This window comes from Hordeum vulgare, chromosome 5H (assembly GCF_904849725.1).
Source record: "Hordeum vulgare subsp. vulgare chromosome 5H, MorexV3_pseudomolecules_assembly, whole genome shotgun sequence".
NCBI classification, from domain to species: Eukaryota; Viridiplantae; Streptophyta; class Magnoliopsida; order Poales; family Poaceae; genus Hordeum; species Hordeum vulgare.
The window spans coordinates 534361195-534374891 of NC_058522.1; the positions used below are offsets into that span (position 1 = coordinate 534361195).

The window sequence follows — 13697 nt, forward strand, 5'->3', positions numbered from 1 at the left end:
GTTTCTCGTGTATGGAGGTGACGAAGAGCTCGCCGTAAAAGGTTACGTCGATGCAAGCTTTGACACAGATCCGGATGACTCTAAGTCGTAGACCAGATACGTATTTATTCTTAATGGGGGTGCGGTAAGTTGGTGCAGTTCCAAGCAGAGCGTCGTAGCAGATTCTACATGTGAAGCGGAGTACATGGCTGCCTCGGAGGCGGCTAAGGAGGGTGTCTGGATGAAGCAGTTCATGACGGATCTTGGAGTAGTGCCAAGCGCACTGAATCCAATAACCTTGTTCTGTGACAACACGGATGCCATTGCCCTAGCAAAGGAACCACGGTTTCACAAGAAGTCCAGACACATCAAACGACGCTTCAACCTCATCCGCGACTACGTCGAAGGGGAAGACGTAAATATATGCAAAGTGCACACGGATCTGAATGAAGCAGACCCGCTGACTAAACCTCTTCCACGGACAAAGCATGATCAACACCAGAACTGTATGGGTGTTAGATTTATTACAATGTAATTCACATGATGATTTGAGGGCTAGATTATTGACTCTAGTGAAAGTGGGAGACTGTTGGAATTATGCCCTAGAGGCAATAATAAATATAGTTATTATTATATTTCCTGTATCAAGATAATCGTTTATTATCCATGCTATAATTGTATTGAATGAAGACTTATATACATGTGTGGATACATAGACAAAACACTGTCCCTAGCAAGCCTCTAGTTGGCTAGCTAGTTGATCAAAGATAGTCAGGGTCTTCTGATTATGAACAAGGTGTTGTTGCTTGATAACTGGATCACGTCATTAGGAGAATCACGTGATGGACTAGACCCAAACTAATAGACGTAGCATATTGATCGTGTCATTTTGTTGCTACTGTTTTCTGCGTGTCAAGTATTTGTTCCTATGACCATGAGATCATATAACTCACTGACACCGGGGGAATGCTTTGTGTGTATCAAACGTCGCAACGTAACTGGGTGACTATAAAGATGCTCTACTGGTATCTCCGAAGGTGTTCGTTGAGTTAGTATGGATCGAGACTCGGATTTGTCACTCCGTGTGACGGAGAGGTATCTCGGGGCCCACTCGGTAATACAACATCACACACAAGCCTTGCAAGCAATGTGACTTAGTGTAAGTTGCGGGATCTTGTATTACGGAACGAGTAAAGAGACTTGCCGGTAAACGAGATTGAAATAGGTATGCGGATACTGAAGATCGAATCTCGGGCAAGTAACATACCGAAGGACAAAGGGAATGACATACGGGATTATATGAATCCTTGGCATTGAGGTTCAAACGATAAGATCTTCGTAGAATATGTAGGATCCAATATGGGCATCCAGGTCCCGCTATTGGATATTGACCGAGGAGTCTCTCGGGTCATGTCTACATAGTTCTCGAACCCGCAGGGTCTGCACACTTAAGGTTCGACGTTGTTTTATGCGTATTTGAGTTATATGGTTGGTTACCGAATGTTGTTCGGAGTCCCGGATGAGATCACGGATGTCACGAGGGTTTACGGAATGGTACGGAAACGAAGATTGATATATAGGATGACCTCATTTGATTACCGGAAGGTTTTCGGAGTTACCGGGAATGTACCGGGAATGACGAATGGGTTCCGGGTGTTCACCGGGGGGGGGGGGGGGGCAACCCACCCCGGGGAAGCCCATAGGCCTTGGGGGTGGCGCACCAGCCCTTAGTGGGCTGGTGGGACAGCCCAAGAAGGCCCTTTGCGCCATAGGAAGAAAATGAAAGAGAAAAGAAAAAAAAGGAGGAGGTGGGAAAAGGGGGAAGGACTCCTCCTTCCAAACCTAGTTGGACTCGGTTTGGAAGGGGAGGGTTGCCCCCCTTGGCTCGGCCGAACCCCTTGGGGGTCCTTGGACCCCAAGGCAAGGCTCCCCATCTTCCCCCTATATATACGGAGGTTTTAGGGCTTATTTGAGACAACTTTGCCACGGCAGCCCGACCACATATCTCCACGGTTTTTCCTCTAGATCGCGTTTCTGTGGAGCTCGGGCGGAGCCCTGCTGAGATAAGATCATCACCATCCTCCGGAGCACCGTCCCGCTGCCGGAGAACTCATCTACCTCTCCGTCTCTCTTGCTGGATCAAGAAGGCCGAGATCATCGTCGAGCTGTACGTGTGCTGAACGCGGAGGTGCCGTCCGTTCGGCACTAGATCGTGGGACTGATCGCGGGACGGTTCACGGGGTGGATCGAGGGACGTGAGGACGTTCCACTACATCAACCGCGTTCGCTAACGCTTCTGCTGTGCGGTCTACAAGGGTACGTAGATCGAATATCCCCTCTCGTAGATGGACATCACCATGATAGGTCTTCGTGCGCGTAGGAAAATTTTTGTTTCCCATGCGACGTTCCCCAACAATTCGTATCGTCGCTGGAAAGAGGAAAATAAAAGGATTGTGCACTACAAATTAAGTTTGCATCAAAAATAATATTTAAGAAGTATTCAACAGCTAAAAATAACATCCTATTTAGATTCTACATATTTTTTTAATCAAATTTCATATATAACATGTTAAAATCGGAGTTACGGTTTAAAAGATATGAATACTTTTGTTTTAGATAAAATGTGGTTTTTTTTGTTAAAACAAAAAAAAACGTTTTGACTGGCTTAGAAATGGAGGGCGGGATAATTACCTGAAACATCAGGGGGTTTTCTGAGAAAAGCAAAAAACGATTCGTTTTCTGACTTAAATCCGGACTGCGGTTTGATTACTTGAAATATGAGGGGGTTTTCTGAAACATTCAAAAAAAAAACGATTCGTTTTTCTGACTTAAAACAGGACCGCGGGTTGATTTCACCAAACATCAGAGGCCTTTCTGCAAAATAGCCACTACGGACGACAGAAGCCTTAAACGCTTTATTATTAGGGAGAGATTAGTTCAGAAAAAGCATTGTGCTTTTCATGACTAAACCTCACTTACCCCAGGGAATTGCTATCCGATACTGTACTAATCATTTCTCTCACTAGTGTTCAGAATAGCGTTCCACACCTCCTCGCTTCCTACCACCTCCTTGATGGATCTACGGGGTCCTAGGTGCTTGCACAGCCTTAGAACAAGAAGAAGACAAAAAAACAACTCTGTTGCAATCGCACACATACAAATAACGTCAAATACGCAAAGTGATTCCAACGATCCCGTGCACAAATACATAGGGTTGCGAGGCATTGCCTCATATCATTGCCTTACTGAATTACTCACACATGACAACCGGATCGCAAGATAAACTCATTGAAGACAACATAAATGATGAATGATTGATTGATTGATAATATATTTTACAATAGTTGTCGATTGCATCTCACGTGGTGGTGTTTCTTTCCAAGACTTTCTCTCCCCCTCTCTTTCTCTCATATATATATAAAACAAAAGTTAATCAATCCACATTTTATCTAAAACAAAAGTATTCATATCTTTTAAACCGTAACTCCGATTTTAACATGTTATATATGAAATTTGATTAAAAAATATGTAGAATCTAAATAGGATGTTATTTTTAGCTGTTGAATACTTCTTAAATATTATTTTTGATGCAAACTTAATTTGTAGTGCATAATCCTTTTTTTTCCTCTTTCCAGCGACGATACGAATTGTTGGGGAACGTCGCATGGGAAATAAAAAAAATTCTACGCGCACGAAAACCTATCATGGTGATGTCCATCTACGAGAGGGGATATTCGATCTACGTACCCTTGTAGATCGCACAGCAGAAGCGTTAGTGAACGCGGTTGATGTAGTGGAACGTCCTCATGTCCCTCGATCCGCCCCGCGAACCGTCCCGCGATCAGTCCCACGATCTAGTGCCGAACGGACGGCACCTCCGCGTTCAACACACGTATAGCTCGACGATGATCTCGGCCTTCTTGATCCAGCCAGAGAGACGGAGAGGTAGATGAGTTCTCCGGCAGCGTGACGGTGCTCCGGAGGTTGGTGGTGATCTAATCTCAGTAGGGCTCCGCCCGAGCTCCGCAGAAACGCGATCTAGAGGTAAAACCGTGGAGATATGTGGTCGGGCTGCCGTGGCAAAGTTGTCTCAAATCAGCCCTAAAACCTCTGTATATATAGGGGGAAGAGGGAGAGCCTTGCCTTGGGGTCCAAGGACCCTCAAGGGGTTCGGCCGAGCCAAGGGGGGAGTCCCCCCTTCCAAACCGAATCCAACTAGGTTTGGAAGGAGGAGTCCTTCCCCCTTTTCCTACCTCCTTTTTTTTCTCTTTGATTTTCTTCCTATGGCGCATAGGGCCTTCTTGGGCTGTCCCACCAGCCCACTAAGGGCTGGTGCGCCACCCCCAAGGCCTATGGGCTTCCCCGGGGTGGGTTGCCCCCCCCCCCCCGCCGGTGAACACCCGGAACCCATTCGTCATTCCCGGTAACTCCGAAAACCTTCCGGTAATCAAATGAGGTCATCCTATATATCAATCTTCGTTTCCGGACCATTCCGGAAACCCTCGTGATGTCTGTGATCTCATCTGGGACTCCAAACAACATTCGGTAACCAACCATATAACTCAAATACGCATAAAACAACGTCGAACCTTAAGTGTGCAGACCCTGCGGGTTCGAGAACTATGTAGACATGACCCGAGTGACTCCTCGGTCAATATCCAATAGCGGGACCTGGATGCCCATATTGGATCCCACATATTCTACGAAGATCTTATCGTTTGAACCTCAGTGCCAAGGATTCATATAATCCCGTATGTCATTCCCTTTGTCCTTCGGTATGTTACTTGCCCGAGATTCGATCATCTGTATCCGCATACCTATTTCAACTCGTTTACCGGCAAGTCTCTTTACTCGTTCCGTAATACAAGATCCCACAACTTACACTAAGTCACATTGCTTGCAAGGCTTGTGTGTGATGTTGTATTACCGAGTGGGCCCCGAGATATCTCTCCGTCACACGGAGTGACAAATCCCAGTCTCGATCCATACTAACTCAACGAACACCTTCGGAGATACCTGTAGAGCATCTTTATAGTCACCCAGTTACGTTGCGACGTTTGGTACACACAAAGCATTCCTCCGGTGTCAGTGAGTTATATGATCTCATGGTCATAGGAACAAATACTTGACACGCAGAAAACAGTAGCAACAAAATGACACGATCAATATGCTACGTCTATTAGTTTGGGTCTAGTCCATCACGTGATTCTCCTAATGACGTGATCCAGTTATCAAGCAACAACACCTTGTTCATAATCAGAAGACCCTGACTATCTTTGATCAACTGGCTAGCCAACTAGAGGCTTGCTAGGGACAGTGTTTTGTCTATGTATCCACACATGTATATAAGTCTTCATTCAATACAATTATAGCATGGATAATAAACGATCATCTTGATACAGGAATTATAATAATAACTATATTTATTATTGCCTCTAGGGCATAATTCCAACACGAATTGCAATAAACATCCATTGAATTAAAACCAAATTGAAAGGAAAGAAAACCATCGTTAACCACACATGCACACCTTTGGAAAACCTCATGGGGAGAAACAACATATTTCTCATCTTATTCCGAGTGATTGTACATTCAAACGCATTTTCGTTGTATGAGCACTAAGGTCATCGTCGGCAACACAAATGTGATGTCATGTGAAAATATATTGCGTTCAGAGCGTGTGTTATTTTCTCTTCCGTTGCAACGCACGAGCTCTTTTGCTAGTTATTAATAAACGAGGTAATCCCGTGCGAGCGGGAGGGTCATCGATTGGACGACTGAATCCCAATGCAGGTCGTGACGTACTTTGGGTACATCCCCACTTCATTGCATTGTAAGCACATCATAAAGGTTGTCTTCCAAGACTATGTTTATTATCAAGATGGGATCCCAAGTGCAAATATAAGATTGTGAGAGTAAGGCCTCGTACCCATCTCTATTTAAATATTATTGTTTACTTCCAAAAAGGTTGTTGAAGTCAAGGTTAAAAACTGGAATTCAATTCGATAACAATAACTTGTTTGACTCTCTGTCGTAGTGCACATCCTCCTGTGGGTTTGATACCAATGACCACTCCTTGGGGAAAAGGTACGACAACCTTCTCCTATACAAACTGAATCTCAAAGGGCATCAATTTGATCATAAAGTATTTGTTTTCCAACCACCAAGGTCTATGAACATCTATCCCACCATGAGTGATCACCAAGTCTGAGGATTAACCTAGGGTAGATCTTCACACAAAATAGCAATCTCCCGCCTTGTACATATCTTGGCTTTTGCAAATCTTGAATACTTCTGAGTGGACAAACATCTAGGAAGCGCACGTACTCCAAGAGTAAGAAGAAAAACAATGCCACTCGGATGAACTCCCAAATACGATCAACTAGCAATCTTAAAAGTCCATGGATCCCTCTCTCTCTCTCTCCCTCCCTCCCTCCCTCCCTCTCTCTCTCAAAAGTCCATGGATCTATCTCTCTCTCCGTCCCTCCCTCCCTCCCTCCGTCTCCCTCCCCCTCCCTCCCCCCTTCCCCCATCTCTCTCAAGAATTAAAGGTGTAGGTTCAGAGCAATAGAGGCAAAGCGCTAAGCAAATGGCTCTCTCAAAGTTGAGTTTTTAGCCTTCTCAAATCAAGAAAAATAAAGGCTTTCGACTTACCCACTCAAAGGTTGTTAGGGTTTAGCTACAGGGAAACAACCAAAATCAGGTTATTGGTGCCTGAAAAGCGTGTGCCCTCGAGTACGGATGCTTGACCTCGAATGTACTAGGGACATTAGACTTCTTCGAAAGTGCCCATAAGTAGAAGAACATATCGGGCAACCGATAAACACATATGAATATCAAATAGCTCAAAGGTACCGGATGAAACGGGTTTGAAGGTACTAGATAAAGGATAATATGTTTCTGCGGGTGAACAATCAGGTGCTCATAAGTACCAAGGTTGATAGAACACTTAAGAAAACAATGGACAAAAATGGTTAAGTCCTAGCTTTGAGGTCACTAGGGGAATATGACTCGAAAGTGCAAGACTTATACTGGAACTCTACTGGCTAAAGCAAACAATGTGAGCTCGAAAGTGCTAGACAGAAAATCTTAGAGATATTAGAGCGTAACAAATCACCTTATTAAAAAGAATATAGACTCTATCCTTCCAATCCACAATGTGCTTGGAGAGTATTCCTCTATCATTCATAAAATATCGTTTTTTTGCGAGGTAATTCATAAAATATAGTTATCTCTCCTTGGTCATAAAGCTTCACTTTGCTTTCATTTAGGAAAATATCCATTGGATTTTCCAGTCGGGAGGCACAATCTGGTACAAGTAACTTGTCTTCTTCGTTCTAAAATTAGTGAAGTGGTGTCAGGTTGGCCTGGATGTACGGAAGTAGTGGCTCAACAATTCTAAAAGGAACTTAAAAAAAAAATGAAAGCTTGCTTAGCTGAACTCGGCTCATCAGGCTCCGTACTAATGGTCCACAGGTCCAAAGCGATTGCTTGATGATTTTTTTTTATTAAAGTGTTCATTCCTATATATTTTGTATGTGAGATGCTACAATTGTCCTTAGACTCAACGTGGAATCATTAACCCACTATATATATTACAAACTATGAGCCTTGGCAAGCTCCATGTATTGTTTCTACTTAACTCAAAGAACTATAGCTGAAATATACTTAATGAATACATTAGTCATATTTCTAGTCATTAATCCCCAAAACCCCCAGGAATCCTAGATGCATTTTCACTCCCACCATGGGACACACCGATGGCAACTACGCCACATGGTGGCACCCGGGATCGGCTATAAGAATGGGGCCACCATTAGTGCATCAAGGGCCCACCTAGTTGCCCTCCGGAGCGGTGACATCATCGGGTGGCCCATCCACAGTGAGCCTAATATCACGCTATAGATAAGGGCACGAATGGGCATTCATAGCCTCACATGGCATCACATGTTTCTCGATATATGGAGTCGATGGGACGAGAATTATAGAGGCAAAGATAGATCTACCGTCTTTTATAAAGGTCCATATTACCCTTTATACGGTTTGTAAGGGGTGTATCAAAGCGGTGCTCTAATATATATGCATGGGATTCTGTGAATGTCGAGCTACCTTGCAGCTTCCTGCTAAGTCGGTGTTATTATTTCAGCCTTCGAGATGAGAAGATCATACCTCTTCGGCTCTTCCCATCTAAAATTTCAAACGGTGCGCATCACAGTGAAATATCTCAGTTTTTGTTCATGCAACCTCTCATTTTTCACCCCCTTGCAGCCCTTTTGCAGAGATGAGGCTCTGAAAAAAATACAACAAAAAATACTGAAGAAAAATAGATCAAGTGTATAGCTTCATTGATACACTGGTGTCACTTGTGAGACACCAAACAACACAAGATGAGGCAGCAAATCTGTAGCGATCTGCCGTGGCTCATCTGGATGCAATGCAGAGTATGAACAACCACCACCGGCATCGTAGCCAGCTCTATCTAGCTAGCTAGCTCATCATCCTCTGGAACTCATGGAAGTCGAGGCCGCCATCGCCGTCGACGTCGTAGGCCCGTATCATGGCCTCGCAGTCCGCGACTGACCGGTCGTCGCCGAGCTGGGCGAGCACCCGCCGCAGCCCCCTGGCGGTGATCCTCCCGGCGGGCTGGTCCACGGCGTTGAACACCTCGAACGCCCTCTTCAGGTCCTCCTCCTGGCTGCCCTCCCCCCTCTCCATCAGCGCCACGAACCCGGCGAAGTCCAGCAGGTACCCTTCTCCTGACGACGAGGACGGCACCGTCAGGTCGTCGCCCATGGACGCGAAGAAGGCGCTCAGCTCGGCGCCGGAGATCTTGCCGTCGTTGTCCCTGTCGAAGTGCTGGAAGATCCTGCGCAGCTCGGACTTCCTGCTGCTCCCGGTGCCGGACGACCTCCTGCTCGAGGACGACGACGACGACCGAGGAGCGGCGGCACCGGGGCTCGCCACGTCAGACCGGCCGCAGAGCAGCGGCAGGCCAAGCCTGAAGCTGCTCTTTCCCGTCAGGCGCTTGGCCGGCTTCGAGACGCTCACGTTCGCCATTAACTGAACCTTGAGTACGTCACAACTCACAAACGCTACAAGATCACTGAAGAAGCACACTTGTGCAATGCCAATGCAGCTGTGGAAGAACAGGTATGCCGCGAGCCTCCTTTAATAGGTGCTCAGCTCGGGGCATGGGATGCCAAAACCGGAGCAGAACTGCAGGAACTGCCATCTTTGTGTGTGCGTTTGACCGGTCATGATGAGAAGTTCGTTGGCAACTGCCTCGCGTTCCTCAGATACTGTCAGCTTCTCCCCCATAGGGCAACGTGATCACATGGCGCGCGATCCGAGCGCCGCCGTCCAACCAACAACGATATCTCCGATCGAGACAGCGCCCTACTTCTTTAGTGCTTCTCCTCAGTTCGGCGACTGACAACTGAGACGTCTACCACTGAGAATTTTAACTCTTGGCAGTTTGCAGGCCTTAGGAAACTGTCAGGGAAAGTGCTAGTGAGATTTTGAATAGTTGAAACTTCTAGGTTATGTAACATGTCGTTGCAGGTTCAGTGATAGCATCTGGATCCGAACCCTTTACGACGTTTCGTCTCGATGCAACGTTATGAGTCAACAAAAACGCTCTTTAGAAGGTTCAGCGATTGTAGAAATATGAAGTATCAACCAATCAGAATACTGGTTCTTGATCTGGCTTTCTTCAAATGCCATATTTGGAAGGGAAAAAAATGATGGATACTGAGATTTCAAGAGAGATCTCCTTACTGCGGTTTGGGGAGCAAGGAAATCTGAAATTCTAATGCGATGGTTCAACAATAATTCAACTGCTGAACCTCCATGTGCCTCTCATGGATGCCATCAACCGCTAGGAGTTAGGAATTGTGCAACTCACATGTTTGTGTGGCACCACCACATGGCACTAGCTAGATGCTGCTGCTTATCAGTCAGTTGTTGATAAATAACCCACCTGAAGCTCATCATTGGGTTCCCGCATCGAAGCTTGCCACTAGAAGAATCTTCTCGCTAGTTTATGCGCATCGTTAGTTTGACCGGAATGAAGATTGTCAGGTACCAACTTGACATTCAAAACACAAGGTGTTGATACCCCCCAAGTTCATCACACCGACCACAAATATAATGATAGAAGGTTCATCACAACCAAGCATGTACTACAATGTTTCCAATTAGTCTGTATGACTCCAAAAGTTACAGCATGTTACCGAAAAGTTCAATAGGTTTTTTCCCCTAAAACAGAGAAACTCTGCATGGATTAATGTAAGGGAAGCTATCTTCATTGTTGCAAAGTATCAATCCATAAAACATTGAAACAGAGAACTAATCTTGAGGGAAGAACAACATATTACACATTTACACTCATGCAACATTAATCCTATGAAAATCGCCTTTGGAGTTTGTTCAGGTCTCATTGGGATCGAGCGATGACGGTGCTTTTGTATCGTAATCCTTCTTGAGGGCATCGTCTTTGGAGTTTGCTAGGTGGAAGGGACCAGCAACGCCGGCGGCGTACAGACGTGATGCGACTACTGATGAATCGCACTGACTTCGGTCATGGCAGACGATGGCGATGTCTCCGATGTCGTTTCCTTGTCGAGGCATCGTCGTTGCAGTTTGCGTCATCTGTCTCGGAATGCTCCGGGGGGAACCCTAGATCTGGGTCTCCTGGATCATGCGATGACGACGCCTTTGGTGTCGTTCACCCTTCTGGGGGCATCGTTTAGGAGCAAGTGTTGGCTGGAGGGGACTAGAGGAGGAACGGTATTCAATCTACTGCAAGGCCAACGACGGATCCCGACGGCATGGCGCTGTGGAGTTTCGGCGACGGATGCGGGCGGATGGATACATGCAGGATGGTGGCGATGTTTGTCGCCGTGATGGCGTCGATGGCGGGCCTAACAAGGTCGATGTGTCAGTACCTGCTCTATAGATGGACCACTGAAAGACGATGGCGGCGACTTCTGGGAGTGCGCCTGGACAGGTGTGTGACACGGTCCGAGTATGTGGTTCGGATGGGGCACCCGGCTTTAGATGTTAGGCATTGGTGCGATGTCTGTTTGGTATTCGGCTTGGAAATTCGGCACCCCTTCATCAAGGCATAGGAGTAGCGACAAGTATTGCCAAGATGGTGGCTTCAGGATTACCGATGTATTACTTTGTAAGGTTTTGTGAATAATTAATAAAGTGGTTACATGCATCATCATGATGCAGAGGCCGGGGATGATCCTCCTTTTTAAAAAAAACACTAATCCTATTGCTAGACCTTCATTCAAATCAGTTGAACATAACCCGAACTACCATCCAAGTGGCACCAAGAGAGGCCAAAGAATCACATGCCTCCACACATTGTAGTGAATAACCTATCAAAATTTGAAACTATTTTTCAAAGAAAATTACTATTTCAACAACGTCTTATATATAAAACATACACACCTACCTGGATTTGAACATTAAGTTGTCTACTTGTCCCCTATAACTAATTCTTATCTTAAACACATTTGAGATAATAATCAGCGAGGGTAGGTTCAAAGACACGAATCCAATCTGCCTCAAAAGCATGTGAAAGGGCAAGAGGGAAACAAATATTGAATTGCTAACTCCATATTGCAATAGCAACACTTCTTATTGCCGTCTCACTTACATGTAGTGAAGTTATTCATTAAGGAGACACGTAGTGAAGTTATTCATTAAGATTACCCCGTGCATATATGCTACCAAATAAAAGAAGTCGTAGTTTTCATTTATCAGGTCGTCTTTCGTTGGTTTGACAGAGGAAACCAAGAAACATTGAGCATCGAACGAAACACATCTACATCTCGCTACCCGTTAACTTGATTGACATTAACCATTGAACCAACTTAACTATGAAGTCCATTCTCACTACTTACTGTTTGTCAAAGCTAACATTCACCAAAACCCAGGTTATAACTTCCGCTAGTTAACATTCAACATGTTTTCTCTAAAAAGTGTTGTACGATGTTGGATATTGCTCACTAAGTGGACAATCAACCAGACACGAGTCTTCCAAAAATGTCTCTTAGCGCATTCATATGGTAGAAGAAATCATTTTTGACCCACTTGAGTCATTTCTAGGCAGGGAATCATAGGGCTTCAAAACAAGTGGTGATAATGTTTTAGAGCGGAAGTATTTGTTTCATAATGGCTCTTACCACACCATGTTCTCATCATCTAATAACTTAAGAAACCATTTATAACTTTGAGATTCTCCACCACTAGTACACTTCTTTAAAGACATCGAGGCCCGTAAGTATATTCAAGTTATTAATGATGAGAAATCAATGGAGTAGTTTGTGCGCTAAGTGTATGAACAAGATTTAGTATCTCCAGTGAATGTTGTAATGCATGGGCAACCCACCAAAAGGAAAAGAAGAAAACCATTAGGCTTCGGAGAAGTATACTCTATGTTGGTGATATTTTTGAGCCACGAAAGACATACTATTTAGAGGGGTGTTCAAGGTGAACAAGAAGTTATCATTGCTCTATCTTTTCTCGCTACAAAAAGGCAAAACCCAAACCAAATCATAAGTCACTTTTGAGCTGAAGACAAGGGGACGATGTACTATATGGTGTGCGAACCCTAGACTGATGAATATGCATCAGGGCACCCAGGCGTTTGTTGACGGTAAGGATAACTATTCGGAGGATACCAACTCAGATGAGTGTCTAAGGATTCCCAACTCATTCACCCGATATGACTCGTAGAGCATAAGGACATGTGAACTATGTGGGAGATCTGAAAATTATGGGAGATATATTTTCCATAATAGTGGACCACCTGATTGTAGCATATCCCTTAAAAAGAGCTACCAAACTACCGGCTCTTGCCTCCTAATAAGGGACATGATATCTCCTACCAAAGGATAAATACACACGAAAAACATTATGTGCACAATATATCTTTAGATGAGTTCAACACTGTTGTAATCCTCTCATTGATCAATAAAGATAGATAGATAGGACGTAGGGCTATTACCCATTCGGGGCCTGAACTTGGGTAGCACCACCATGCCACCTTCATATTGGATAGATCCCTTCGGGCACCACCAGGGGCGGAGCCAGGCCGGTAGCAAGCCCCGGGCTGCCTTCAAAAGTTGGCTGGATTTGGGCCTCATATCCTTGATAATTGCTACAATGAACAAGTAAGTTGGGCCTCACGACCCGGGCCCAGGCCAGGGCCTGGGTCCTGTCTCCGCCCCTGGGCACCACCCATCCCTCTACATCCTGCCACAACTCCACATAGATCGTATGATTGGCAGTGCATTAATTCGTTAACATTTAGAGCATTGTTTGGACCTGTGTTCGAGGTCGCTTGGCCTGTAGGGTGGGCCACCCGAGTAAATCTTAGAGTATACAAACTAGACCCATGTTTAGGAGTATCTCTCCTCGCTTGATTCCCTTGTCGAACTATAATGCGTGATGCCAAGAGTGCACAGGGTCAGACTATTTTGGGCTTATGGCCTGCACTATCCAGATGTTGTTTACCCCTATTGAAGTTGGCTTGACGAGATTGTTGAACTACTAAAACATGGCACTCCAAATATTATGTGATTGATGTCTCAGATTATCCACGGCTGCTAGCTCAAACTACCCGTGGTTGTTGACTCAGACAACAAGATGTTCTGAAATCGTGTAATTGTTATCTTGGATATAGATCTATAAGTGACAGTGTG

At 45.1% G+C, this 13697-nt stretch overlaps 1 protein-coding gene across 1 annotated transcript; it reads right to left on the reverse strand.

Annotated features, from left to right (window-relative positions):
- Positions 1 to 8188: 8188 nt before the first annotated feature.
- On the reverse strand, positions 8189 to 9344 carry LOC123398491 (probable calcium-binding protein CML41). The gene has a single exon (XM_045092955.1). It carries the CDS (start codon positions 9034 to 9036, stop codon positions 8467 to 8469), a length of 570 nt encoding a protein of 189 aa, XP_044948890.1. The 5' UTR covers positions 9037 to 9344; the 3' UTR covers positions 8189 to 8466.
- Positions 9345 to 13697: the final 4353 nt, after the last annotated feature.

What these genes read in the sequence shown, in the direction of transcription:
- LOC123398491 (XM_045092955.1), bottom strand. Translation starts at nt 9,036, where the DNA reads ATGGCGAACGTGAGCGTCTCGAAGCCGGCCAAGCGCCTGACGGGAAAG.